Source organism: Cimex lectularius, unplaced genomic scaffold (genome assembly GCF_000648675.2).
Source record: "Cimex lectularius strain Harlan isolate CLEC.00 unplaced genomic scaffold, Clec_2.1 scaffold18, whole genome shotgun sequence".
Lineage (NCBI taxonomy): Eukaryota > Metazoa > Arthropoda > Insecta > Hemiptera > Cimicidae > Cimex > Cimex lectularius.
Window position 1 is genome coordinate 457,193 of NW_019392764.1, and position 24,834 is coordinate 482,026.

The 24,834-nt window shown below is 34.2% G+C and overlaps 1 protein-coding gene across 1 annotated transcript in view; it reads left to right on the top strand.

The window, feature by feature from the left end:
* LOC106665681 (neuroligin-1-like) overlaps nt 1-17,775 on the top strand; it is a 312,439-nt gene extending 294,664 nt beyond the window's left edge. Inside the window, exons 9-10 of the mRNA XM_024227471.1 lie at nt 17,038-17,156; nt 17,290-17,775. Coding sequence (XP_024083239.1) covers nt 17,038-17,156; nt 17,290-17,465 — 295 coding nt within the window. The 3' untranslated portion in view covers nt 17,466-17,775. The remainder of the gene's footprint in view (nt 1-17,037; nt 17,157-17,289) is intronic.
* Nucleotides 17,776-24,834: the final 7,059 nt, after the last annotated feature.

Below are 24,834 nucleotides of genomic sequence, written 5' to 3' on the forward strand. Positions count from 1 at the left end.
GTTGAACTTGGCTTTTTTTTATCTTATTTCCGGGGTTAGTTTACGAAGTCTACTTTAACGCTTGATCACTTGCCAATGGGAGTGACAAAATAAGAAAAGTAACCATTTCACGTGATCGCTCTAAATGGTTTTTATTTCCGCTTTTTTATACTACTTTTATAATGAGTTGATAAGCATTATCAAAGATTAGATGTATAAATAGTTTTATGATTTTAGTTCTGCTCGCTTGCTGATTAAATATTTGACTTTTAAGATTAAAAGTAAAATTTATTTGTTTTTGTTGTCCCTCTTTTTTTTCCTTTTTATAGATAATTTTATGCTTAAACCTATACTGTAGTGTGTTTCTTTTTACATGTTGAAATGTACAACGTTTCAGCATTTTTATTACATTATCGTTGTAATAAAAATGTATTAATAATTAAGCAAATGGAATAAAATACGTTTTCTGCAAATAATTTTCATTTTACTTGAGAATGGGACATTATGATAAACGTTGTACACTCGAACAATAAAAAAACACCTTCAAGAATAACCGTAAAAATAACGAAAATTAAATAGTGAAACAATTTTTTTTAATAGTAATTCTAGTTATTTTACAATTTTATAAAATATTTGTCTACCACTCGTAATCATCCATCAAATTTGATAATGTTCATCGTTCGCATCGTATAATTAAGTCTACCTATATTCTATGTTTTAGTCAATTAGGCGCGTCTTCGTCATCATCATTGATGGGATTTGTGGGTTTCATAACAATTACAATTCACATGTTAAGGCAGAAACGGCTTTCAATAACCTTCCCGACTAAAAGGAGCAGTTAAAGCTTCGGGAGGAACCTTAGAAAGGATAAGTATTCTCTCGAATTCGTTCAAAATTCAGATTTAATTTAACAATTTCAAATCAAAATATCCTAAAAAGCAGACTGTAAGAAAGGGATCAAGGGATCCCAGTTAATGATGAGCATTTCTGCTCTAGAGATTATTGACGGGGTGTGACTTATTTATTGAAAAAACTTCTTCTTTCTTAACAACCACGAAAGGGCAAACAATAACACTACGGCTAGTACTACACTCGGAGGACACGCGTTGTGAGAAGCCAGTGACACTCACTTTGTTAGTAAGGCAAGGAGGTCTCGTGGCCATCGCCATTTGAGGCGACATGAAGCGTTCTTGGGATCAGAAATGCTTAGGATGGGTTGAACGATTGGTATGAAACATAAAACAGGAAGCGGGAAAGGATCATTTTTTTATGAAGAGAACGTTAAGGTCATTGTGGATAGTGGATTGTACTGGAGACATAGATAGGAGATTAGAAAATTCTTCTCAGAAGATTGGAGTGCATGGATTCATTGGATGTTAGATAGCTTGGTACTCCACAGTTCCACTCCGTAGGTTGAAGTAATGTATCGTACCAAGTTAGTATATTGGTTGCCTTTATGTCTGATTTCAATCCTACTCATCTTCTTAGTTGTCCAAATCGTCTATTTAGCTCTTGTGTCTTGAGTCCATGTTTAGGATTCCACGTCAGTCTACTGTCCTAGCCCTAAATATATTACTTGTGTAGATCGTTTTTTACTGTTAACATGGGCCAGACGTGGGCAAGGCGTAATTTGGGTGCATTCGTCCTCGTTCAGTTTCATTTTTCACGGTTTGCACCATTCATCAATGAGCTAAGGATGCTTGGGGATGCTGGAGATGGCTTAGATAGGATATGAGATAGGAGATAAAATTGCAGTACCCTCCGCGTAGGTTGTAAGGATGTTGTTGGGATATATCGAAACCTCATTAGTACAAATTGTATATAGGATAGGACTTGACATCCGAAAACACGGTGCATCCCCCTCTGAAGCTGCGATCGGTTAGTTAGGATATTAGGATTTGGTAATAAGAGAATCCGGTTTTTAATATGGAACAATGCAACATGTCACAATTTGATATAAAAACGCTGGTTTTACAAACAATTTTGAAATAAATTAAATTTCTAGCTGGCCAATCACATACTTTTGGAAGTGTGGTTGAGTGTATTTACGTGGGTATATTTTTGACATAATTATGAATTTCCACAGTCTAATTCCACCAGTAAAATAACAGAAAAAGTCTATGATCAAACAAATCGCACACAGCGCAATCCTATGTTGTTTGTTTTCGGATAATTAGATCATCATAATCATCATAGGGGGCAAATTTGATAATATCCTTTGGTACGCCGACATTATTGTGATCATAGGAGATAGAGACGACGGCCTTCAAAGAAATATTAACCTATTAGAACTTTTTGTGACCAATGGAACTTCACCCTATAACTGGATAAGTCTGAAATTTTAATTTTGTTTTATTTCTATAATTTATACTGCACAACAAAACTAGCAAACGTTAAGTTATTACAAAACATATTATTTTTTTAAATCAGTTGAATGTAATTTTCCAGAAGTGTTGTGACAATATCAGTTAAGTAACTATAAAATTGTCTAAAAGTAACCTGCACTCTATGATCTAAATTACTCATAAACGTTGATGCAATATAAACAACTAAAACTAATTTTAAAAAGTCAGAGTATTATCAACAAAACAGTCGATATGTTAAAATAGCCTCAGATTTGCAGAAGATCGTCTTCAAACTACATAAAAGTGTAAAAACACTTTATAATTTCAAAGGTGAACTTGCTTCCGTGAATGGGCGGCGTAATTGTTGATTGCCGGTGCTAAGAGCTGGTGAGCAAGAGCTCCCACCCCCGGCAATTTGTGTCAAAACGGGTCCAAGTTGTTGTCACAAAGGGTAGGCAACGTCCATTGTCAAGTTAGGACAAGCCATGGGGACGGTTAGGCCTCTAAGTGAATCACAACTCAACAGCCACGTTCTCGACCGCAATAGAATTTGTTGGAAATCTCTTCAGTCGGAACCCGGGACTCTTAAACACAATTTCCGTTCCCAAGAGCCTCCCCGGACGCCTTTTCCTTCAAGCAACCTCTTCTCTTCAAGATGATGAAAACACCGCATAAATGAAGTATTCTTCGACTGGCTTCAACCTTGGATTTAACTTATCTGTCTAGGCAACTAAAATACACCAATAAATATGTTTCAGCATGAGTGCTAATAATTCTGCCTTTAAGATCTTTGTTTCTGAACATTAGTGGCTGGTTATCGACTTCTCGCCTTCATTAGCGGTGGATTATTCTGGCTTGTTGTTTCATCAGGCCACACATTTTAAATGTAAGTCATGCATGTTAAAACCTCGGTGTTGCCTTTGTCTGACGGCGTCAGCTAAAATATATCTGGTCTTTTCATATAAAAATCTACGTTTTGAATGGTTTAGTTGTTATTTTTGTACGAAATAAATATGGTATTTTGAAGGTTCAGATTAAAACCGGTGGTGTCTGTTAAACCCCATCCTATGTATTTTGTTTTTGAATGACTTAACTTCACTTCTTGTATATAGTGATACTAGCAGATAGATTCGACGACTACAAAGAAATATTAACCTATTAGAAATTTTTTGTGATTAATTAAAATCGACCGTTAGCCTGGATAACGTGTTTTAAAACTTTTTGTTTTTTTACAACTGCATTCTTCGATGCAACAAATAAAACACATAATATTTACATATAAACATATTAACGGTAAGCATGAAAGTGTGAACAGCTACCATCCAGTGATGGTAGCCGTTAGTAAATCAATACGATGAGCGAGATGTACTCCATCGTAGGAGACCGATGTTAAGGTTATCGCGGGGCCACCGACGCTTCAGTCTTCTGTTTGGATTATTAGTTAGTGAGGTGGATGACAGGCTTTTGACGAAAGAGTTCAGATGATGAGGCAGTTTGGAATGGAACGTTTTGTAGTTTGAAAATGATAACTTTAAAATTTTAATTTTTAGGATCGGTGGTAGGCAAGCTGCATTAGAGAGTTGAAACTATAAGGGTAAGAAAATAGAAGCTGTAAATAACAAATACCTAGTGGCCAATCTGTTATCGAAACTGTCTTTTGTTAATCATCTACAAAGACTCACTAAGTTTGCTGTACATAGGGTTTAGGTCGAGCTGTTCACCCAGGACCTGGTTCAGCAAAGTTCAAAGTAACTAGTTTTCGTGGTCTTATTGACCAAATAATATCTTTCAATTAATTAATCTTTATATAAGGTATTGGTTATAATGGTTATTCAACAAACTCGGACTGAAAACAGCACTAAGGACAAACAATAACACAGGTAAACTACTAAAAAGAAACATAGACACAACTAACCCGCTTGACAACAACGGTGTTTATAGCATCACATGTCAATGCGGATACACTTACATCGGACAGACTGGAAGAAAACTAAGAGATCGATTCAAAGAACATCTTAGATCCTTCAGAGACAATGACGGAAAATCAAATTACGCCACACACTTAATACACTACAACCACGAACCAAACACAATAGAAACAAGCATGACATTAATACACAACGCACAAAAAGGACGAAAACTAAACATACTGGAGAACCTCGAGATATACAAACAAATAACACTTAAAGACGGAAAACTTATAAACGCACAAACAAACTCACAATCACACACCACCTTCACACCACTAAAAACACTCCATAACAAAAAACGAAAACGTTCAGAAGAACAAAACATCGCAACCAACACCAGGAAAAAACAAAAACCAACAACGCACAAATAATAACTGACAATGAAAATAACCGCCACCAAGACCGACCAACGAGCACGGGGACGACGCCCCCTAACGCAACGCCCCCAGCGACAAGCGACGGACGCAACAATATATAAACCCCACTCAGACTGAATGACAGACAGTTTTTCACTGAAGATGGCGTAATGCAGAAACGCGTTTGAATAACTCAAACAAAAAACCCGCGAGTGAAGACAGACCCAGTAGTGCCCGTGTGCCGGTTCAACATGACATAAAAGAGTCGAGCGGGATTCAAACCCATGACCTTCGGGTAAATACGCTGCTGCTCTACCACTTGACTTCTCTATCGTTACTTCGATCCACTCGGACACTAACTTTCCATCTCAACCCCACCTTTTGAATTTTCCCTCCTTTTTGCCATTTTTCAAATTGTCCTGTAATCTATTCGATTCTCAGCGACAAATGAAACGGCCACGGAGAGCTTTCGAGAAGATATACTTCAGTTTAGGAATGGTTAGGGATGGATAATTATTAAATCTAGTACAGTTCGTGGTCCGATTGACCAATTAAAATTTTTCAATTAATTAATATTTATGAAAGGTATTGGTTGAGATAAAAAAAGTCAGTGTCACGAGCGGGATTCGAACCGACGACCTTCGGCTAAATACGCCGTTGGTCTACCACTTGAGCTATCGTGACTTCGATTCACTCGGACTTCCCATCCCAACCCAACCTTTCGAATATTCCGTCCTTTTTGCCATTTTTCAAATGTCGTGTAATCTATTCGATTCTCGGCGACAAATGAAATGGCCATGGAGAGCTTTAGTGAAGTATACTTCATTTTGCTTATTACATCTATTAGGTTTCGTGGGCCGACTGACCAAATAATATCTTTCAATTAATTAAGGTTTTTAGTGGAGGGAAAATTCAAATTGTGGGGTTGAGATGGGAAGTTAGTTTCCGGGTGGATCGAAGTCACGATAGCTGAAGTGGTAGAGTAGCGGCGTATCTAGCCGAAGATCGTGGGTTCGAATCCCGCTCGTGACACTGACTTTTTTATCTCAACTAAAACCTTAATTAATTGAAAATCTAAATCATTATGTATAATATTCAGCAAGATAAAAACCCTTAGATTTGACAACCCTTCTTCCCTTGTTGTGTCATGTGAGCAATTGGACATTGTGGATAACATGAGGCTTTTGTAAATTGAATAACTTGTGGCGGGGTTAAAATGTAAGAAGTATAAACGATGTAATTAATTATCAGAAAATGTCCGCCTTGCAAAACAAAAACTTTTATAATTAAATAGTTTTAATTTCACGCCTAATGAATTGGTGGCTTATTTACAACAGGAGTTCTTCTTCTAAGAGATTTTCAAAGCAACTTGATCTGTGTCAAGGCCTTAATACTCGGTTTCGATCCGGGTGGTAAAACTTTTAACGTTATTTACCAAATAGACCCTCCAAGGAAAAAGAGGATTCTCGTCAAAAGAAGATTCAACACGCTCAATCTTCCAGAGCCTACCCTCCCCTCGAATGAAATTATTGCTCTTTTTTGTTTTTTCCTCCCCTTCCCTCGTAAGTCCAGCGGGACTTCTAGTAAAAACGCACGACAAACAGATGAACCAAACTTAAAAGTTAAATTACCAATGCTCATAAAGGATTATTTTATACCATTACACGATTAAACAAAACCCGATGTGATGAAATTTAATTAATTGAAAAATGTAATTTTTTGGGAGAAATGGATTACTACAGATTCAACATCGGATAAAATCAGATTGTTCATCAGAACAAAAAAGATTAAACAAGAGAAAATATTTTGATATTATTTAACTTTCTGAACGAGGTTCATTAATTAATTCTTGAAATATTGCCTGTTATACCTTCTCGAAGTGAGATCTTTATTTTAGAATTCTAGTGATCCAATCATTTTTCTCTTTACATAACTGTATATAACAATGAATTTTATAAAAATATAGATAACTATTTTAATTGGTATTATTATAATAAATGTTTACTTCATAGGGAATTTAATCCAGAATTCTAAAATGTGGTTAAAATTGGTTAAAATTTAAAAAAGGTCTGGATTTTAGGAAAAACCGTGTAAAAATTCATAACAACGGACCGGATTGAGATAGAACAGTTGCATTTTACTTTAATTAGGATGTACTATAATCTAATTTTTTCGGGTTTATGCTGGACCGCCCTATATATTTAGGTAATTATATTATATTTCTACAGTAATGTTCTTTGTAATTATATTCTACTTCGTACAGTGAAATAAAAGTTTTGTATCACAATTATACCATCATCCTGATGTTATGATCACATATATGTAAAAAAGATTTTACACACATACAGTATAATGTGTAAATATTCATAAATATGTGGATACATATCCAGGGTTAAAGAAGTATTGTCCATAAAGAACTCATCAAATATTGTCTAAGCCATAGTTGTCAACAAATCTGACAACTGTTAGCTGGTATTGTGTGATTAGTAGTTCTCTTGTAAGCCATCCGTTCTCGTGCATAATGACTACTTGCTTTAGGTCCAGGTTTAACGGATATTTTGTAATAAATTGTTATATTCTCTTTCTCCACTAATATTTAATATTTTTCTACAATACTCACCCCTCTTCTCTTTGCAGATGACTTAAAATTGTCCAAGCCTATTCAACTATAGATGGCTGCTTGTGTCTTCAACCTGACTTGAATATTTAATCCATATCACTTATACCAATGTTTTAGAAAACCACCTGTTCTTAATATTGATTAACTAGTGGCCTATTGGGGCAATAACCCTGTTTTACAGCGAATGCGATTTACAAAAATGTATTGCGAATAGCAAGCAAACTGTAACATTGTTAATAGACTCCGACGGTTGGTTTTGTATGGCGTTATGGCGACATTTTTGAATCCCAGCCCCGTTCACCACATGGATAGGTCAGTGGATGGATCACAACATGGGATCACAATGGGAGCTTAAAACAGAACTTTTACCGGTGTGTCGATGACCTGGAAATTCTCCTTCTGATGAATGGAAAATCCTAACTATTTTTTCTGCCGTAGTTTTGTTAAATCGACTCATATCTATCGGTACGCTATCAACAAAACTTTCGTAGTGCATTGTTTCAGCTGCAGTCCTGTATGCTTCAGCCTAAGGGTTTTAAGCCAAAATGCAACCATCGTCACAGCTGCTAGTTTTATTTTCTGAGCATCCTGAACGCACTTCAACAGCTTTGGAGGAGTCGATCAAACATAATTGTAGTTGAGTGTATGACAGAACTTCACCTTCACGTGGTATAAAACTGATGTGAATCGGAGAATCAGTTCTTGTATTTTAAAACAGTAAAGTCCAAGTCCTGGAATTTCTTGCCTTGTGACAGAAAAAAAGCACATGACATTGCGCTGTTGTAATTCCGAATATTGATCATTAAATTTGAACAATTAACGAATAGTTCCTTTAACTCCAAATTGATTTGTGGTTCTTGGAGAAAAATGAGGTCGATACATTAGCAAACCGCTGGTTTTCTCGACCTCAAAGTGTTTGGCATCGAGGCGCATCCATTTACCATCCATTGAACCTAAGCAGTGCCTGGGTTTGGAGTTTTTGTTCAGCAGTTTGCCAGAAATCAAGGAGCGTTTATGAATTGCAAATCTTTAGATCAAACTTTGACTCGTTTGTCTCTGGACGTAAAGTAAGCGTTCGATTGAATGGACCATGGCTTTCTGATAATTAAATTGATATATACTGGCTTCTTTGGTCTTGGGCTAAAACTGATTAAATCTTACTCGATCACACAAAGAGGACTAACAAACACACACACTGAGCTTTGAGCTTTTTGTATATGCTGTATTTCCAACTTAATCTAATTTTGTTTTTTATATATAAGTTAAATAATTTCATTTTTTTATTTTTTTAATTATGGAAAGAATTGTTTAATAAATAGTATTATAGTGGAATTTATTTTATTTAATTTACCCTACCATTACAATATATAAAATTTGCTTTGCCACGGCAAGGGGTACAATCTGGCAATTGTTTGTATAACCTGTGTGTAAGTTATACCTTTACTTTAAGGTAAAGTAAATAATATTTTTTTTTTAATTTAATTTATTTATTTGTTACCTATACAGAATTGTATACTATACAAATATGTACACATGCATGAAATATCACACAGCACAACACTAGCACTAATGCCAGCACTGCACCGGTAGGACACATGCTTTGAGGAGCCAGGCACTCAGTTTATATGATTAGGGATCAAGGAGGTCCCGAGGCCATCGTCGGTTGAGGCGTCGTGGTGGGTTGTCAGGATGGGAATGAGTGGATAGGGCTCGAGCCGTATGGTTAGGATGGTTTGAAAGGTTGGTATGGAAGGTTTGGAATCTGGACTGGATTAGTTCGTTGGCAAAAGGAATGTTGAAGTCTTTGTGGATAGTGAGGTTAGTGACATAATAGGGTGCTTTAACAATTTGTCTAAGGACTTTCGATTGGAAGGACTGGATGCGCTGGATATTGGAAGGCTTGGCGGTGCCCCACAATTCTACTCCATATGTCCATATTGGTCTTAGTAAAGTCTTGTATAGTGTTAGTTTTGTCTTAAATAATATAGTATAGTATAGTACTAGTAGTAATATAATATAGTAAATAATATAAGTTGGTGTGTATAGAATATTTTTTTATTGTCTTATCAACATAAACAAGAATGTCTTATATCGTCTGCGTTGTGCGTTAATCTAACCACAACATTTTCTTGTTGAGTTCATGTTGTACACATGTAATGTAGAGATTTATATGGAGTATTCTTGTTATAATTGTTTTTTAATATAATTGTAAAGCAACTATTTTTTACGAATACGAAAACGAAAAAACGTACATAGTTAAATTGGAATATCATTCTTGCGGGTGACTTGGAGGACTCGGTTGATAAGTTTTATTCAATTATTAATTCCTGTATCAATGAATTTGTACTAAATGTTGTTCGAAGTAGTGTGCTAGATATCCCCGTTGGTATGACAAAGAACTTGTTTCCTTGTTAAGGAGAAAGTATAGAGCTCATAAACAGTTTAAGAAATCAGGTTCCACCGAGGATTACAGGAGGTTTGCTACTCTCAGAGAGAGATCTAAGGTTAGAATATCTACTTGTTACGAATCCTATGTTAAAAATATAGAACTAGGTACCATTTATAATGTCAAAACGTTTTGGACATTTGTTAATTCTAAAAGGTTTAATAATGGTTATCCCTACGAGATGTTCCATAACGGTAAGAGGTTCTCTTGCCCGTTCAGGATTGTCCAGGAATTCGCTTCCCTGTTTAAAGGGAATTTCACTGATAGCTGCGGGTCAGATCTTGAGTTGGATGCTGCTGAGGCTGTTGATTTGAATTGGGTCGATTTTAATCCGGAGATTATAAGAAAAAAACTTCTTGATTTGGATGCATCATGTATCATGAGTCCTGATGGTGTTCCTAAAATTCTTTTAAAGAAGTGTTGTGATGCGCTTACCCACCCTCTCTATTATTTTCAAGAAGTCTTTGAGTGAGTCCGCGTTTCCGACTAGATGGAAAATTAATTTTGTTACCCGGTGTATAAAAAAGGAGATCGTAAAAATATTGAAAATTATCGCCCTATCAACAAATGTTCAATTATTCCGAAAATCATGGATTCCATTATTGCTGATGCTTTGTGCTCCTCGTTTATCCTGCTATTCTGAAACAACAGCATGGGTTCATGAAAGGACGCTCCTGTATTACGAACCTTGTTCTCTATAAAGAATACATTTTAAATAATCTAGAGCTCGGTAAATGTGTTCACTCGGTATATACGGATTTATCAAAGGCTTTTGATAGTGTGGATCGTCTCATTCTGGTCAGAAAACTCAAGAAACTAGGTGTGGGCCAACCCCTTCTGGGATGGGTAGACTCCTTCTTGTCTGAGAGGTCTTTTGTTGTGAGATTTGGTGAGGGCTTATCGAAACCTGTCCACGTACGGTCTGGTGTACCTCAGGGCTCTCATTCTGGTCCGATCTTATTCCTTTTATTTTTTAATGACGTCGATTCTGCTCTCATTAATTCTTCATTTTCATTGTTAGCAGACGATTTGAAAATTAATCGCCCTGTCGAATCGTTGAATGATTGTATTCTCTTGCAAAATGACTTGAGTCGCTTTTGGCTTTGGCGTAAGCGTAATAATTTGAAATTAAACGAAAATAAATGTAAGATTTTGAAGTTCAGCAAGAAAAAAATAATTCACGATTACGACCAATTCGTTTATAGTATCGAAGGTTATCACATTGACGAGGTAGATATTATCTCGGATCTCGGGGTTATTTTTAACAAGAATTGTGATTTTCGGGACCATATCCGTGCCGTTAGAAATAAATCCTTTAAAAATTTAGGATTCGTACTCAGGCAAACTGCGGACTTTAAGAACCATTTCGCAATAAAATTACTCTATCAATCGCTGGTGCGCAGTCACCTAGAGTATGCCAGTGTTGTTTGGTCGCCGAGTTCGTTAGATGGGTCTTACATGATAAACAGAGTACAAAGAAAAGCCACGAAATACCTGTATTACAAATTATGCAATCACGGGAACTACCATTATTGCTCCTATGAAGCCAGACTTGCTCTCGTAGGCCTGGATTCTCTGGAGGATAGAAGAGTTTTGGCTTCAGTTGTGTTTCTTTGGAAGATCCTAAATAATTTTATTGATTCCTCGGAGATATTATCTTGTATTGGCTTTAGGGTTCCCCAGCGTCAACTACGGACCCATGAATTGTTTGGTACTTCACGGCACAGGACCAAATACGGGTTACAGTCTTCAATCTCCACAGCTGTGCATTACTTAAATAAACTCTCTATCAGTACGGACCCCTTCTCCTTGTCATTTCAGATCTTTAAAAAAATATTAAACGTGCGTCAAAATGTAATTGAGGGTTTATTTATTACTTTTGTTGTGTTGTTTATTATTCTATTTATAATATTGATTTTTTGTTAAAAGTGTGCCTCTTTGCTGTTATTTGTACTGCTATTATATTTATACCCTTTTTTAGTATTTTATATAACGATTGTTTTGTTGTGTTACTTGACTGTCCTATGCTTGGGTACCTAACCTGTTTGGACTGTAAGTAAATAAATAAATAAATAAGTTCTAAACTATTAGTGCAAAAAAACCGATTTAACCACCCTAATCTTCTTCATTTGTACATTTTTATATAATATAAAATCTTATTATATTAATAACTGACGTTATTTTTAAAGAAAAAAACATAAAATACGTGACACTACAACAATTTTATATCATATTAATAAACTAATTAAAATTATATTGGAAGCAATCCTGAAAATATTAAAAGCAAAACAAAAAAATTAATTATTTTAAAATAATGAGTAACTCAGTTAATATGATTGGTATTGCAAAAAATGAATATTAGTAAATTTCTCGCTTGATAAAATAGTACTAATTTTTAATCGATTTTCTCCATCAGTCACTTATCGTTTCTTAAAAAAAACGGCGCTTTCGGAATAAAACTGGAAAAAAAACGGACCACGGCCTAGATTGACCAAGGACCTAAGGAAACACAAAGAAGGGTCCAGCTGCCAAGAAACTCATAAATGTATAAAACTAAGGACCCTGATTCAACCCTTTGCATCCGGCCTTTCTGACATATGGAGTTTACACTATAGAAAATTTATCTTTATAAATAAATATTCAATAGTAATAATTTATAAATATACATTTAAGAACGGTTTTCACTTCGAAAGGTTAATGAAAAATTTAAAGCTTAAACTAAGAACAAAACATTTCGTTTTTAAGATCCATCGTAAAAGTGATATATTTTTAAACCAAATTATCAATTCAATAACGTTGTTATCAAGATTTAATCATCCAGCGGCTTAATTGGCAGAGCGGATACAAGGCAGTTTTAGAAGTAATAATCGAGGGATTCCGATTTGCGATCGATTAATAACCCTAACCGCGTACGACTGTTATTGCCGTGACCAGTTCTGGCCTAATTTGATTGCCGTATTGTATGAGTCCTCGCCGGATGCCGAGTGAATTTTGCAGAAACTGTTTTGAACCAACGTCAACGCCAATGACTTAATTCAGCGATAATTACCACTTCATCTGCCACTAGATAAGTCAGGTGAGTGGAATTGTGTTTTGAATTTCACATGCTGTATGTTTCCCCTAGAGAAAAGTTTGAATAGAGACAACGGATTACCAAAAAAGTTTGAAACTGTGAAAAAAAGAATACTTTTTCGTGTTGTTGGGCATAAGTTGACAAAATAAATAAAGAAAATTTAAGTTGTTATTACTAAAAAATGGACAAATTTTTTTGGCCTGCATTCTTTTCAGTTATATAAACATTGTTTCTACAAAAACAGTGTTTCTATAAACATTGGATAAAATCCAAATTGAACAAACAAAAAATTGCCACCGGCTAATCAAGCACAAAATTTTTTTTGTTATAAAAGTTCATGGAAAATATATTTTTTCTTGCCTTCTTGACTCTATTGGCAAGAACGTTAGGACACGTGCCAAATATATTTAGGCTTAGTTTCACAAAACGTGTGTAGCTTCACCTAGACGGTCACTCTTCACACTGGGTTTTTATTAAAATTTGATGAGTTTACAGTGACATCAGACTCAGCAGATTATCTGTAACATTAGTTTTGGTGTTCAGTATCAATTATTCTAGGAAAACCTACTGAAAAATTTACTCATGAGTTATATTTACCCGATTTAATAAGTCTTGTGCATATTTTTCAGAAAGATTCCCATTATACAGACGTCTTAAATCTTAAACTTTGAAGGATGAGATAAAATCTTTGACACTTTTCATCATTTTGCCCAAAATGTAATACGCTCTTGTAGTACAATCACGATTTTTATATAAAAGGCAAAAAACTTCAAAATAAGGCCTACTAAAAAGAAATTTTTATCTTTAGATATTATTACTATTTTTCAGGTTTAAAAAAAGTTTAGATTTCAGCAGATGTGAGTATATTAAAAAAGTTGTTTTTTTAAAAGCTCACTTTGTTTCATTAATACACATTTTCATCAGTGTGCTAATACGGTAGTATAAATAATATTCCTAGCCCCTATCCCTTTCCAGGGGTTGTAAGGGCAGAGTAATTTGTCCACGAGAAAATAAATCAATTGATTCGCTTACAGCAGCAGATAAACATTAATAAATAACTGTCTTCATGTAAGCTATTAATTACAGGCCTAGGTTCATAACTCTCTTAGGGTCGTGGTGTAATCCACTTAAAAGGTGATAATGTAGTTGTGAAGCTCCCCAAGGCCTTTAAACTTGCCGGTCGACGTCACGATCGCATCGGTGAAAAAGGGTGAAATTAAATCCAATCTCACCAGGGCGGAAATCTCGTGAAACCCTTTTCATCAAGGGTTGAATGAAAAACCGGCTTGAATGTCTGGAAGCGCGGGTCGGAGCAATATACGTCAGGTAAGCCCTGAAGAGAACACTCCAAGGGTAATAACAAAATGAATTCGCAATCGTCAACCCCCGGCGGTGAAAAATAAAAAATAAGGAGAAGATTTTCAATACTCCATAGCAACCGTCATAAGGATTATAACGATTACCTCTCCAATTTGATAACAACAATCAAAAGTATCCTCGTATCAATTTTTTAATTACAATTCAATGTGCATCACTGGCATTACAATAAATCAAAATCTTGTGAATATTATCCTACATCTCATATATGTAAATATATATTTTATTCCATGCATACACAAAAACTAGTACATTCATTTCAACATATAAATTTTGTAGAAAAAAAGCAAATACAATTAGATGCACTTACAAATCTTCCTAATCATTACAGTGCCGAAACACTTTGTCAGGTCCGTATGAAAAGGGAACAAGCGCGAGCCTACCGCAAACATTTGAAATAAAGTAATATTAGAAATCCTACTCACTCATCACTATAATATTATATTCCACACCACTCATTTCCTGTTGCTCTGGAAATCCTCCACTACCATCCTTCCCATAAGACCGGGCAAACCCGGTCATAAAGCTTCTTCCTTCTAAAATCCCTTCACCTTTTCCAAGATCACCATACGTCTTTCCCCAACCCCAGGTGTTTTGCGTTGTTGACCGCATATCCACATCCCCAAATAGGACCTTTCTTGACGTGTCCCAAAGGGCTGATCCTGTACCTTCTATAATAATAAAACTTGTCCTTCCAAGCACCTTGTGCCTAATCCTTCACTCCTACCAAACAGAACTATTCTTACGAGTTTGTAGAGATCTTAGTACTCCAAATTGCCCACTGGGATCCGGAATGTCACAGGGCAGTGTGCTCGAACCAATGCAACATCTTTACATATCACATATTCCGACTACACCCTTTATAATTTTTTACCGTCGGCACAGCCGTGATATCATCCGATTCTATCCCGCATTTGCTTTGAAGGAGCTCTTGTCATACGTGTTGGTAATTGCCAAATGCAGCGAATTTTGTCATATTAAATAAATGAAAGCAAATTTACCGCTATTAACTTCACCCTCCGAAACAAAACTATTCATATAATAAATTCAAAACTCTCATATCCCATAAACTGACTGTGTACGCGACCTTGGGTTCTATCTCTTCTATTCTCTCACGTCCAACCTGGAACTGATAAACTCGAACTAAAAACATAAATTACTCAGACGTTACAAGAACATTATACGTTTCAACAAAAGAAACTAACATTTTACAAGATAGCACCTCCAAATCCGTTTCAGTGCTCACTAAAAATGAGAGGCACCGCTAAACCTTCCAACAGTCTTCAGATCCATTGTCAACGCTCGCTTCTACGATTCCAACAGTACCCGTCACAATAACTTCCAAATACTGTTCGTTAAAAACCTAATCTCCAACCAATTTTTCGTTGTACGATAACTATCCTCACATTTAATTATCCCATTAGCCATGTCTAACATTGCTCACCCTTATAAGCTGGAGTGTCCTTAAGAATAACATGCAATTATTCAGAAAGTTGGCAGAGCAACAATGGATGTTGGCTTCACTCAGGGTGTATGTAACTAATAAGAAATTGTTACCCGAATTGCATTTTGGTATACTGTGTGGTATAGTGTATGAATGACGCACTGCTCAAACTTCGTACAGATAAACTAAACATTACTTTTTTAATGAATTGGTAGTTAGTGTAAGCACATTGCGTTTTTTATTTTTGTTCGGAGGATGAGTTTTTTCCCCCAACATTCAAAAGATATCGTTTTTTCGAGTTTTGGCCCCATTTTCACAGCACCCGAAAAAGATAAGAAACCCATTTTTTTAGTTGGTTATAATAAAAGAAGATATAGACTAGGAGAAATTCAATTTTTCTCATTTTTCTCAAAACAAATAAGTTGCAAAGGTGTTGAAAAAATAATATGCTAAATTTTTGATTTTTTCTTCAGCACCGATTACCTTTATTTAAAAACCTGCAGAACTATATACCTACAAGGGAAAAACATATCATCAAATATTTCAACTAGTTTCAGAAAAAAAAACCTCAAAATAATAAAAAACACAACCTTTGATAAAACGAAATTGTCTGAAAGAAATTTTAGTAAATATGCCTTGAACATAGGAAAAAAAAATGTTATTTTACATTCGAGATTGTTGATACCAAAGTAACGTTTCGTTAAGTTTCATAAGGTGTTTTGTTTTTTAGTTCCTTGGTTTCTATAAATTTATTCAGACAGTACAATATTGTTTGTAGTTTTTCATTTTTTAATAATGACAAAGATAACACGGTTTCTAAAACACAAGAATATCATAAAACCAGAGACCCCTCGGACACGTCCTCTTCAATAACTCGGTTCGACAGAGAACATTCTATTTATCCATCTGCTACTTGAACTTCTTTTAGCTCTTCAACGATAAAAATGTAAACGGTACATAATATTTTGGTTTAAGTATTTTGTAATCTCGTTAAAGAAAAGTCATTTCTTTTAATTTTTGAGCTGTGGAAAAGGATGATCTCGGCCATTAAAAACTTTCCATTTTCTTTAAAATAAAATCTTTTATATACAGGAATTATAAAAGCTTTATACCAAAATGTACAGAAACACTTCTAGTTTGTTTTCGGTAAATCTATAAAAATAGATTTTTTTAAATTTCCAAGTAGGTTACTCCACTTACTGAAATAGAAGTGTGTACATATATACATGATACAGATGTTAAACAGTAAACCGTTTGATTGAAAGATTTAATCGTATTGTGTGAGAAGTGATGAACCTGAAATTTGGTCGGGACCGATCGTTTGTCTGACGCGTTTCGGCATTTCGCCATCTTCAGTATGTCTAAACATTAAAACTGTTTTTATTTTTTTAAAAGTATTAATGTAATATGTCTCTTTTGTCTCACAGGGATCCAAATGAGCCAAGAAGGGCTGAAGGTGGAGTGCCGCATAGCAAGGAAAAAGGAAGACACCGAGGTTTCAACTGGGAACTTTACGAGCCGACAACCCAGCTCTATCTCAGTTTATGTAAGTATATATCTTTCTTTTATTTTAAATATTGACATGTTATATTTTTTGCTAACCAAGCTCATCTCAAACGTCAAATACTTATGCTTGTTTGAACGCATTTGCCGTAAATAAATGTCAATTTGTTCAATAGTACCTTCACGTTCGACTACATTATTGACTCATTCGGTAAAGGTGTCTTCACTCGTTATCGGTACAGGCCTAATAAAACAGCGTGCACCTTCCTTTTCGGCCTTCTATGCTCCTATCTATCCTTCATTGAAATGGTTCGACGAATTGAGTAGGCCGTTGGAGTCCATGCACGTCTGACACGTTTTCACAGGACTTCGGGCAGATTAGTCCTCAATCCTGCATCGTTTTTAACTCGGGGCAATATACAACTCAAACTTCAACTGCTCGGCTATTCTACATTGGAAGAAATGACTACATCTGATATTCTATTTCGTTAAAGTTACAGTATAAGTAACATTTAAAATCTACACGAAACGAAAATGGTCTTAAACATCTAACAAAAGAAGCTAGGAACGTGAATCATAGAAACAATATAAACATTAGAAACAAATATAACAACATTAGACACCTGTCCGACCCTTTGAAGCAGAGAAAATTGTTTTAAGTACTTTACACAAATTTTTAATAAAATGTTTTTATGCCATTATTGTGCATGTATTTCAAAGTTGTTATATATTAACCGATTTGTTATTTTTAATTTCAATAAGAAAATATTATTCAAGATACTTTGCTATATCTCTCGTTCAAAAAATAAATATGTATTTTGTTTTTAATAAATAGTATTTGCTGGTCCGCAGATTGATTCTTTGAGTTTTGTAAAGTAGGTACGTTTTTTGTGTTAATAAATCGAAATCTCAAATTAGTCGGCTTCTATAATTGCCTTTTTCAAAAATCACAAAAAATAGTGATAACTTTGAAACTCCTCCACCGATCCGAAGAATATATTACAGAGATTTTGGAACGTATAAACTACGCGTAATGCCATAAATTTAAACTTTGTAAAATAATTATAATTGTAGGCATAATATTAAACGTTTAAGGAGTTTTTGAACATTTCATAGTATTTATCTCACTATGACTTAACAACTAAACCTTCCTTTAGAAGGTTCCTTTAGAAGAAGAACAAATCACTTTTATGACGTAATATATAAAATTTGTTTGGATAAAATCGAGAATTGAAATTTAAAGCTAAACACCGGAAGAGAATAAACTACCCCCTTCAGATCCAACCATTGTATTTCATTATTTTTTATTGACGAAAATTTGTATTTATGAATTTTAAATTTTGCACACAAATCGTAGAAAAATAAATAAAAACAAAAATTTCTATTTTAAATTGTCATGTTGACGACTCCGCATAAAAAGATTCTCTCAGGATCATTAGCTTATAATTATTACTTTTACAAAATTAACATTAACATTAACAGCCTAAATTAACAAAACGTTTTTCACATACTTTATTGGAAGAGAATCCTAGGAGACGGATATAAGTTTAATAGTTTTCTTTACTAGGTGAATGTGCGTGACATTGTTCTTCTTTAGTTGAATTTTTCTTTTAATTTTAAAAATCTTTAATATCTAAAATTTTACTAAAAAGGACGCGTAGGCCTAGTGGGTAGTGCGTCCGACGCGTATTTACTAGCGGTTCTGCGTTCGAATCACGGCATAGTACGTGCAATTTTTGTTGATAATAATGTGAAAAAGTAATGTAAAATGGTTTGACCCCTCGTCTTCAAAACCCAAAGTGTAGTCTATCGTTCAGCCCTTCTATATGACAAAAATAGCTTCTTCTTTTTTATATTTTATGTTACTTAAATTTATCGAAAAGAAAACAGCCTAAACGTTTGAGAAAAAATTTGATGAACTAAAATTAATTGGGATTATTTAGCAAATATGTGATTGTAAGGAATTGAGTTGCCTTGTTAGTTATTAATTTGTTTTAAAAATTTACATAACACTTTCTATTTCATTGTGATCATATTATGAAAAAATTGGTAGACCATCAGTTTATGTTATAAAAACATGTAATTATTTTTAAAAATGCTGGTCTAAAGATATCAAAGTAAATAAGAAAATAGAAACTAGCTTAACATTATCTATAATTGTTTAACGACTATAGAAACTAGCTGGTAATAGCTGAATCAAAAAACGTAAGTAATAAATGTATTCTATAGCAAATAGCGATAATAAATAACATTGAATTATCTTCTTTTTAGAATTATGTTAATCGATTTGGGATACATTTATTTCAAAATGAACGTACAATATATTTACATCGTCGGAATCTTTGTCCTGTTTGTGTCATAATGGCCCATTTTTTCTGCATAATTGGTTCAAACTATTTATTATATTACCATAAAACTAAATCGTAGGATTTTTTAATTTTAGGATTGAGCGGAACACGTATTAACGAGAGGAAAGAGGTCGTTTATCCGCAAAAATGTATTCTTTACTATGTAAAGGTTGTTTTTTCAGTGACACACATAAGCTTGTTTACGATCATGTAAATTAGCATTTTATTTTTTGAGTTCCGATTTAATCTATTCGACAACAAAGGGGAGAAATGAATTTGGCGTCTAGAATTTAAACTTTTTACGTTTCCTTAAGAATTAAGTAAACAAACGACTTTGAAAACTATTTTAAATATATTTCGTTTTCTTTTTATCTTCAGAGAAATATTTCTATATATTTAAAATAACGTGATTTTCCTATTGAAAACTTCATAAAAACGTAAACTTAACCGTACAGCATTTTCAATTTGTAAAATGATGTTTTTGTAGCGTTTTTATATAACGGTTGATTTTTGTACGGAGATTAATCTGAAAAATTGCTTCTGAGGAAAGTAGCACGTAACAACCGTGTGCAACAATTTTTGTCATACATTGTCACAGATGTGATATATGATGGCCCGCATTGTCACGAAGAAAGATGACTCCATATCCATTCACTAATGTGACAGATGCTTTTGCATGAAAAGTAATTTACCATAGTGTTCAGGAAGCAGTTTATAGTAAGGAATACCCCCCCTTTCAATTTGATTTCCCGTTGAAGTGAAATATTGGTTTATTTCGTTTTATATAATTCTACAAATCCTAGGGATATGAGAAGTACTTACCAATTGTTCTGTTGTAATTTTGACCTGTAATATTTGCACTTTAAATAAACTGACAAAGGAGTTAATTGATTAGACTTCGTTTTCGAATTTTTTTTATTTTTTTTAACAAGTTTGGGAAACCAATTAATAGTTCAAATGCCAGGTTCTCTTCTAACCTGTTTACAATGTACAGTAGGTACTAAAAGGCTAGAAATAAAATGAACATCTACTTGGATAGTTAAGATATCACAGCCGAATTTCAGGTAAGCTCATGAATATTGTTGATCTGCATGAGTGCACTGGTAGCAATAGGAAAGTAGAACAACCCAGAGCACAAGACAGGTATCTGTATACGAAAAGTTCTCAAACTGTTGAGTTTCAAAATGAACTCATACCTGGTAAAACGACCTAGGACAGAGGCAAAACCTTTTCAAGAATATCTGACTAAACAAGCTTACTAAATCAGAGTCGGAAGATATAATTATTGGAAGTCTATACGAATAGACATGAAAATAGAGCAGCTGAAGTTAGGATTGTGCAGGTTCTGTCAAGAACAAGAAATAACAGTACATATTGTACTTTGCTGTACAGACCTAACAAGCAGGAAGATTTTTACTCGAGGGTAAAGAAAGTTCCATCCAGGAAATATAACTTAAGGTTATAAATAAATCAATATCAACTCTGTGGGAGAAAAAATCCGAAAGATAGATACAGCTGTAAACCAAAAATTGAGGAGGGTTTATCTGTGTTGCCATCACACACCTCATAAATTTGATGATGGATGTTGGTCTGCGAGTCGGTGAACATAAGCATAGAGTCACTTACTGCATCCGTCTACGCTCGCGAGTTTTTTCATGTTACTCAAATGCAGCACGACTTAGCACCACGTTCAGTAAGGAATTGTGTCTCATTATCTGTTGCCTTATTAGGAGGGGGTAAATAAATTTTGGGGATTTTTTGTTCTAATCCTTACACTATTCCTTTAATATGTCGCGACAGAATGATCCGATCAAAACGGGATCAATTGCATTTTATTCAGAGCACTCTTAACATTTTAGTATAAGATATAATCGTATAGTTATTTTAGAAAATGGTCAGGGTCTGAAAACGCATTTCAAAAATTGATTGCATCGATGTTGCTTTTTCACATTAACTTGTTTTTTGGGGAAGTTTAAACAGTACTCCTATCCGCCTGCGATTTTTTCTCAAGACATTGAATTTGTGTGTGTAAAACCTTAAAATAAATATAAATGGTATTAATAATGGAAGATATTCTAAAGGGGTCAAATTCTTGTATTGACCACGAAGAGGTCCTGGGTTCGGAGCCCGTCGTTCCAATCGTTATTGAATTAAACCGACAACTCTTGAGCGTCACCTAGCTAGTAGTTCATACAAACCTCGCAAACGTTTAAATTCTTGAAAAGTACAAATAAATCTGTATTTTTCTCGTTTCAAACGGCAAAACAATAGTATTTAATTCGCTTTCAATTGCATTATGGCAAAAAGTAATGGCTCGTATTTCTTTTTAACCTGGGCACGACTACCAATTGAAAACTCATGAACGCCCATTTTTATTACAATGAGGAAACTCGGGTTTAACCGGCCTCTTCCACTTCAGCACTTTGTCGTAATATTGCGAATACCAGGTTTTATTTCCGACTGCCTCTTACACTAGCGAGTAAGTATATATTTAGTAGTATAAGCATGTAATACCGTTAGCGGTTATCGAAACTAATTTCCTAACGACTTCTCTCATTCCGCATAAATCCTTGAAATAATGCAGTTAATAGCCTACTGTTACTTAGTCAATCATATAATTACTAATTATCTGTATTTCAAATAAATTAATATGTCAGGTTTAGAGGATGCAATTTAATTTTTTTTTTTTTTTTTTTTAAATACAAGATTCGTCATTGGATTTGGACAATAAACTATTTATAGTACAAATATATAGTAAAGATATGGATCTTAATTATTTGTAGAACATTCACTAGTTTCGTGGCCCGCTTGACCAATTAAATCATTACAATTAATTAAGATTTTTAGTTGAGATGAAAAAAAGTTAATGGCACGAGAGGAATTCGAACCCACGACCTTCGGCTAGATACGCCGCTGCTCTACCCCCTAAGCTATCGTGACCTCGATCCGCTCGGACATCAACTCCCCATTTCAACCCCACCTTATGACTTTTCCCTCCTTTTGCCATTTTTCATTTCATAAGGTGGGGTTGAGATGGAGAGTTGATGTCCGAGTGGATCGAGGTCACGATAGCTCAGGTGGTAGAGCAGCAGCGTATCTAGCCGAAGGTCGTGGTTTCGAATCCCTCTCGTGCCATTAACTTTTTTTCATCTCAACTAAAAACCTTAATTATTTGTATAACTTATAAATAGACTGGACAAAGTCTTCCAAGTGGTGCAAGAAACGTAACTAAATAAAGTTTGATGCTTCGATTAAACCATAAATTAGAAGTTTTATATTAATTACATATAAATTTAAATTGAATAATGTCCTTATAATCATAAACTATTTTGGTAACAAATCATTTAAATTTGTGTACAAAGTGTACAAACCTAAAATGTAAATAACTGTATATTTAATTTTTAACTATTTCTTCTATCTATTTATTTGGTTTGGACGTAAACTGCCTGATCTCGTTACCCAGAATAAACAAATCGATTTTATTTTGTTAATTATGCATGTAAAATTGAAAAAAAATTTATGAATGCTTTATTACTCTTTATTATATGAACTTCACCTTAATTAATAAAAAAAGCTTGATAGTATTGAGTAAAAAATGTCTATCTGTAAAAAATACAATTCATTAGAAAGAAAGACGTTTATAACGGAAACCTAATTACATGAGATGTTTTGCTTTTACAATAATAAAAATGTTGTTTCATTACGACGGAATGGCGAAGCAGATGGACTTAATTATCTATACAGCCAAAACTTAATTAGAAGGCAGTCGGTATTCTTTCATTTCTTGAGAAAGTACGATTAACTTAACCAGACAAGACACGCTTTTTAATTTAAAAATCTTTAACTGGATATCCGTTTGAAATGTGCTCAAGAAGAGAAAAACCTAAAAACCTAAAGAGCATTGTGAAATACATTCTCTATGTTTAAACTTATTACAGTATAAAAAAGTTTTGACTGGTTTATCATGCACTGTTTTGCATGTCAAACAAGAATTACTGTTATAAATTATTACATCGAATAATATGTTAACAAGTGGTTATTAGTAATGGGAATAATTCGAAAAACCGTTTAGCGATAGTGAGTGAAACGAGATAATGATCGGAAAATCCAATTTGTGCTAATCCTATATGAGTTTCAGATATGTATTACGAATGACTTCCTTTTATTAACAGCCTGTTTTAATCAATTTGGTTAGTCACGAAATAAACCATAATGCTATTATATTCTAATAAATGTATTTGAGCTTCACTACATATTGAATATTACAGGTATTCACGATGTTTGTCAGATGTTAACTCATGTTAACTCGAATGGAGAAATGTCCAGTAAGATCGTGAACGCCCTCTTCTTTCCTTAACATGTTACTTTTTCCGCAATGCTGGACGTGGCGACCGGTAAAACCAAAAATAAAGCTATAATAGGCTTGTTGTTTGTTTTGGTTTTCTTTTGTGTTGATTTAAAAGAAATTGCTTATTAAGGTGTCGAAATTTCAATTAAACATAATAAAAGTACTACAAAGAAAATAAAAACGGCTCTTTAGTACAAAATTGAAAGGTCGAAGGAAAAAATAAACTTTATTCTAGGGATTAAATCCTCCTTGAATAATAAAACTACATTAGAGTCATCTGTAAACTTGCTACTTATAATAAATAACAACAAATAAAACAACAGAGCAATTTCAATTGCACAGATACAAAATGTAATTACAAAATATATACATTGTACACATAAAGTAAAAATTTAATGTTATAAAATTAAATTGGACAAATAATTTATTAATAAAGTTGATTTAATGATAATAAAGCATACAAAACAACAATTTATTAAATATATTAAATCTATCTTCCATCTCCCCAGTGAGTCTCTAGCAAACTAGATGTTCATAGAGAAATGTGAGAGAATAGTGGGTAGTAAGGTGACCGGCGCGTCGGAACTGATGGAGGGTGGAGAAGTTACGGCATGAGGTCTGAGCTTAGACTGAGAGAAATTTGAGGTTTCCAAAATCTGGTCTGGTCAAGTACAATCCTAAGTAATTAAGGTTTTTAGTTGAGATAAAAAAGTCACTATCACGAGCGGGATTCGAACCCATGATCTTCGGATAGATGCGCTGCTGCTCTACTACTTGAGCTATCGTGAGCTCGATCCACTCGGACACTAACTTCCCATCTCAACCCCACCTTTTGAATTTTCCCTCCCTTTTTGCCATTTTTCAATTTTTTTATTTCAAATATATACTTCACTAAAGCCCTCCGTGGCCATTTCATTTGTCGCCGAGAATCAAATAGATCACACGATATTTGAAAAATTGCAAAAAGGAGTGAAAATTCAAAAAGGTGGGTTTGGGATGGGAAGTTAGTGTCCGAGTGGATCGAA